The 6000-nt window shown below is 56.2% G+C and overlaps 1 protein-coding gene across 1 annotated transcript in view; it reads left to right on the top strand.

Annotated features, from left to right (window-relative positions):
* Positions 211 to 6000, top strand: part of EPB41L4B (erythrocyte membrane protein band 4.1 like 4B) — a 142306-nt gene continuing 136516 nt past the window's right edge. Inside the window, 2 exon segments of the mRNA XM_021067313.1 lie at positions 211 to 370; positions 373 to 560. Coding sequence (XP_020922972.1) covers positions 262 to 370; positions 373 to 560 — 297 coding nt within the window. The 5' untranslated portion in view covers positions 211 to 261.

Genomic DNA, 6000 nt, shown 5'->3' with positions numbered 1-6000 from the left:
CGGGACGGCTCCGGGGCCGCCCCGAGCGCGCCCTCCCGCCCGCGGCCACTCGCAGCCGGCGCTGGCCGGGCCGGCGCGCCCCGCAGGCAGCCGGAGCGCGGCCTCGGCCTCGGCGGGAGCGAGCCCCGGGCCGCAGCCCGCGGGAGGCGGCGCGGGCGGTCTCGGGCACTGACGGCGTCGCGGGGCGCTCCCGGGCGGCGGCGCAGCGGCGGCGGCGGCGGCGGCGCAGGGGGCGGAGGCAAGGGGACGCCCCCAGCCAGGATGCTGCGGTTCCTGCGCCGGACCTTTGGCCGCCGCTCAATGCAGCGCTACGCGCGGGGCGCGGCAGGGCGCGGGGCCGCCGGGCTGGGGGACGAGCGCGACGGGGGCCCGCGGGGGGCCCGGCCGCCGCTGTCTCCACGCTGCCCGCCGCCCCCGGGGGCAGCGTGTTCCCAGCCAGCGGCGGGCCCCTGCTCACTGGCGGCGCGGCCGTGCACATCTCCGCCGCAGGAGCCTCCAAGGCCACCCTCTACTGCCGCGTCTTCCTGCTCGACGGGACCGAAGTGAGCGTGGACCTGCCGGTGAGTGACGGAGCCGGTCCGGGACACTGGCACCCCGCGGCCCCCGGGGCAGCTCTCCTTCCCCGATGCTTCCCTCCGGGGCACTCCCCTTGCACCTCTCCGGGATCCCCTCCCCCTTCTGCCAGCGCTTCCCTAGTCCTGGTTCCCTCTCGGGCCACCCTGTCCCGGCTTCTTCCGGGGGCCCCCATCCCTGGCCCGCACCCCTGAGTCCCAAGTCCCCGCCCCCTGGCGCGGGTGATCGGTGTTCCCCTTCCATCCCTTAGGTTCCTGCAGCAGCCTTCTTGATGCTGGGTTATTGGTTAGAAAATCTCAAAGCAATGCCTTGGGGTGGCCCACTTGCCCCCACAAAGTCGCCACCAGGCCTTGGTGTGACGACAGGGAGGAGAAGCCTCCTCGCCTACTGGCCGTCAGGTGCCCCAAGTTTGGGAAGGAGCCAGGGGACCATTTCTGCTCTCTCCTGATCCCATCTCGGCGCCCCCCGCCCCCCATTCCCATCCTAAAGGGCCCCCCTGGCCCGCTTCCTCACAGGGGGGTTGGGCCACTCGGGAGCTAAGTCTGGAATCGGCTCTCCCACATCAGGCCAACTTTGCACCGGCAGAGCCCCTGCTGGGGCGTTGGGAGTGGGCCCCGAGGTGCCCACGGCCTGGCGCGCCGGACTTTCTCCGAGGGTAGCGTGAGGGGAGCCGCGGAGGCACTCCAGGGCGGCTGCGCGGAGGCCTCAGTCCCGGGCCACCCGCCCACAGGTGGTTGCACCCCGCCCCCTCCAGCGGAGAGCTAGGCTGGCGCTGCGGTCCCCGCCAGGGCGGCCGGCTACCTACGTGTCTTTCTAGCCGAAGGGGCCAGATTGATCAAATCAAACCCGCACATTAATGGGGCGCCTACTGTGCACCCGGCGCTGCGGCAGACGGTGCCTTTGGGAATCTTTGGGTGTGACTGAGAACACAGGAACGATTGAGCTTTAAGATGAATGTTACCGATCATCCCGAGGGTTTCAAGGGAAAAAAGAAATAACCTACCGGCACTTCCAAAGACAGCATTTAGTGGGGGAAATTGGGCTTCAGGAGAGAACTGGAAACCTGTAAGGGTTCTGAATGGGGAAGTCAGAGCCTGCCGGGCCTGGGGTTTGATGTTTCCTTGTGTAGGTTTAATTTTGAGACTGTTTCAATTTACGGCAATTTTATTTTTGCGGTTCCTGGTGCTCTCCATGGAATATCATCTTGTTAGGATAATACCCTTTGGGGGCCTTTTTAATTCATGGAAAAGGGGCCCACATTCCAGTCTTAGAGCAGCTGTCTTTAAAATAGTATTCAAACGTTACAGCTTCCCCCAGACCGGGTTCCCCAGCTTTTTTATTCAGCTGGGAAAGGAGGCCTGAAGAGCCTGGGGCAGTGGAGAGGTGAGCCGGCTGCTTCTGGAGCGGATCGCTGGCGTATGGAGAGGATGGCGTATTCTGCATCTTCCGATCTGGGAGAGGAATGCTCTCCCTGGGAACTTTGACAGTGCTCATTGCTGATGGCTTTCTTGTCTATTCCCTGGGGGTGATTCGTTTATAGAATGTATTGCTTCTGTCAGGTGTGTGCGACAGGCTTAAGTGGTGTTTCTGGGATGAAAAATGCAAACCCAGTGAGATGCATGTGTGGTGAACAGACCTAAACAGGTGCCCCAGTGAATAGGATGGGGATGGGAATGCTGGCATGGGGGAGGAGGTCTTGCATCCTGAAAGCTTTCTTTACTTTATAAAAGGCTCCTTGACAAAAGAATCCACCAGGTTTTCTTATAATAGCAGGTTTCTTGATGCTTTCAGATACGATTTCGTGAACTCTCAATGTTATTTATACAGACACGCATATGTATAGCCACTCTGTCCAAAGGCAGGCAGATCCAGAGCAAATGCTGGCTTTTGTCATGTGAGCCCTCAGGGAGGAAAGATGGAGAAGAATCACCAGTGAGCATGGCTCATCGATTTAAGATTTATTAGGTATTAGAACTGCATCACACGGTCTCCTATGCTCACACGTCTTCCCAGATCAGAGTTTTAGTTCCTGTAATTAATTCTCAGAGTTACAGGGTGAGCTCCGGGTGGCCAGTTCCTGGGGAACCTGTAGCACGTGGGCTCCTTCTGCAGCCCCACCGCACCGGGCTCATTTTTTATGCTGTCCTTTTTGGCATTTTGCCACACTGGTCATTTTTCTCCTCTCCTGCGCTCCTGGATTTGTACGGCTTCCTGGGCCCTGGGGTGGCTTTGCTGCCTGTGGCACAGAATTTTGCCTTTGACCGCCATCCCCCTAAAGCTGGATTTTCTGTCTCCGGTCATTTGCGCAGGCACTCCCTGTCCTCGCCAGGCTAACTTTGGCTCCTTTGTAACTAAAACCCTCTGGCGGTGGTAGCTTCAAGAATTCCCTGCTTAGCACGGTAGAAGTGGTTTTATTAGCCCTGGTCAGGATGCCTGTGTTCCAAAATCGCCTCAAACACAAGCCCCTCCGCGTGACCGTGCCAGGGGCAGCTCGGAGTTCGGTACAGTCGCCGTTTATCGGGTGTCTCCATTGTGCCAAGTGCTGGGCTGTGGGCCTCGAGGTGAGCGAGCCGTGGCCTTGGAGCTTTTGGGAAACTCAGGCAGCAGCACCATCTTTTTATTGTAGGTGATACCGAGTGATATGACAGGCTCTCCCAGACAGAGGACTGGGACTGGATGAATTGGGAGGACTTCCCGGAGACTCTGATGCTCCAGGCTATAGGATCTCAAATCCAGTGTTCCTTGTGCCTTTTTAGAATACCTGTTGCGTCAGGTCCACTTCTTAACCAAGCCTCGGCCCAGCTGTTCTGTGTAATGAAGAAGCAACTGGAACCCCTTCCCCAGGGGGTGGGCCCCATTCCCTAGCATGGTTGCATGTTCTTAACCTTTGCTGTGGGTAGTCAGGATCTTTTAAAAACTCCGACCGTGGGAGTTTCCGTTGTGGCACAGTGGTTAATGAGTCTGACTAGGAACCATGAGGTTGCGGGTTCGATCCCTGGCCTCACTCAGTGGGTTAAGGATCCGGCATTGCCGTGAGCTGTGGTGTAGGTCGCAGACGTATCTTGGACCCCGTATTGCTGTGGCTCTGGCGTAGGCCGGTGGCTACAGCTCCGATTCGACCCCTAGCCTGGGAACCTCCATATGCCGAGGGAGCAGCTCAAGAAAAAGGCAAAAAGACAAAAAAAAAAAAAAAAAACCTCCAAACCGTGACGTGCAGTCTAGAGCGGGCTTGTTGTACAAACCCAGCTTCCATGGCAGGCCTTGGCCCTCCCCTGTAAACCAGAGCGCCACCCCAAGCCACTCCTCTTAGAAACCCTGGCCCTGCCTTGGAAGGCGCCTCCCTCTCCATAGCCCTGCCCTGCCCTGCCGGGCCCTCAGGTGTGGTCTGGTCAGAGCAGGGCAGGACTCCCTTGGCCTGCCCGAGACATTTCCCTCCTATTAATGCAGCTGAAGATCCCATTAGTGTGCTTGGCAGCGGCACCCACTGTTGACTCATATTAGCTCTCTGTTGACTAAATCCCTGGCATCGCTTTTGCTCGTGCGGCTGTTGCTCAGCCCCGTCTCCCCCCCTCCCCTGTGTGCACAGTCTTCCAGCAGCTCTGTGTGCAAAGCTGTGAGGGTGTGTGGCTGGCTGGTTGGCACTCCCGCCATGCCTGGGAGGGCATGGCTCGTTGGCCAGTATTGCATTTGGCACAGTTGCTTTCACTGTCTCTGGAGCTCACCGTGGACTTGTGTGGTATACATGGCAGGCATGGAGACTTTCGATTATGTTTGAGTCTTGCAGGCTGCCTTTGCAGCCCTGAGCTACTTGAACCTCAGTTTTTCTGGTCTTTAGAATGGGGATGTTGGGAGGATTACATGACTAGAAGGATAGGAAAAGCCTCAGGAAAACAGCAGGGTGCTGAAGGGTTGCTCGTAGGCTGTAATCTTACTCCCATCTCTGTGCTTCCTCTTTGGCTTATGAAAAGAGTTTGGGAAATTTTCTAGAAATGAACATTGAAGAGGTGAGGGAGCTGTAACAGGAAGGCTAAGCATTGCTTGGTTCTCCCTTAGTGGAAATGGATGTTGGTTGTAGTATGAAAGATTGTTTTTTTTTTTTTTTTTGCTTTTTAGGGCCACACCCATGACACATGGAGGTTCCCAGGCTAGGGGTCAAATCAGAGCTGTAGCTACCACCCTATGCCACTGCCACAGCAACACCAGATCCAAGCCTCTTCTGCAACCTACCCCACAGCTCATGGCAACACTGGATCCTTAACTCACTGAGCGAGGCCAGGGATCGAACCTGCGTCCTCATAGATACCAATCAGATTCGTTTCCGCTGAGCCACGACAGGAACTCCAGAGATGCTTTTTAAAAGTTTTACTTGGGATGAGAAAAAAATACTCCACTCCTTCACTCTCCCACTCCCCATAAATGAAAAAATACAGGTTCCTGGAATTTGACGACTGGAACCTATGATTTAACAGAACACACATGGCACAACATAAAGATCATATGCCTTATCTTGGAGTCAGAAAGGCCCCTTGACAGTATGTATCCACCTGTTGTATACATGGGAAATGGGGGCCTGCGGATAGAAAGCGAATCCCTTAGTCACTCTGAGGAGTTGGCCTGGGCTGCTTTGGTCCAGCCTTTGGAGATGAGCGCAGGGTCCGCAGCAGGGTGGCCCCCAGTCCTCGCACAGGCTCATGGAAAGGGGCGGGATGTGTTGGTAGCAGTTGGAAGTAGGATGCATTTGCCCAAACTGTAGGAAACACCAGCAAAACGGTTCCCTCACTTCCATGTACATGGAGTTCACCTGGGATTTTCCTTTCTCTGGTTAAGCTTCCCAGAGCCCACCCCCAGAATTTCTGAGCCAGTAGTTCAGGAAGCTGGACTTTGAACAGGTACCTCAGGTGATTCTGAGATAGTGGTCCCTTCACACTCTTTGAAAAACACTGGCCCTGGAACTGTGAAAACAGAGGGCAGCCACACTATGCATTAAAAAACAGCTCTAGGCAGTAGGGGGAGGGCAGGGGGATGGATGCTAGCTGTCTCTGAGATGGGAGTTGACACCATCACACCTGAGCTTGAGGAAGCCCATTTTCTTATTATTTTTTTTTTTTGTCTTTTTTTCTTGTCTTTTCTAGGGCCTCACCCGCGCTATATGGAGGTTCCCAGGCTAGGGGTCAAATCGGAGCTGTAGCCGCCAGCCTACACCAGAGCCACAGCAATGCAGTATCCGAGCCGCGTCTGCAACCTACACCACAGCCACTGGATCCTTAAGCCACTGAGTGAGGCCAGGGATCGAACCTGCAACCTCATGGTTCCTAGTCGGATTCGTTAACCCCGAGCCACGAGGGGAACTCCTTTCTTTTCTTTTTTTCAGGGCTGCATCCACAGTATATGGAGGTTCCCAGGCTAGGGGTCCAATCAGAACTATAG

Source organism: Sus scrofa, chromosome 1 (assembly GCF_000003025.6).
Source record: "Sus scrofa isolate TJ Tabasco breed Duroc chromosome 1, Sscrofa11.1, whole genome shotgun sequence".
In the NCBI taxonomy this organism is placed as follows: Eukaryota; Metazoa; Chordata; class Mammalia; order Artiodactyla; family Suidae; genus Sus; species Sus scrofa.
The sequence above is the reverse complement of the archived record's forward strand: the minus strand, read 5'-3'. Positions and strand labels throughout refer to the sequence as shown.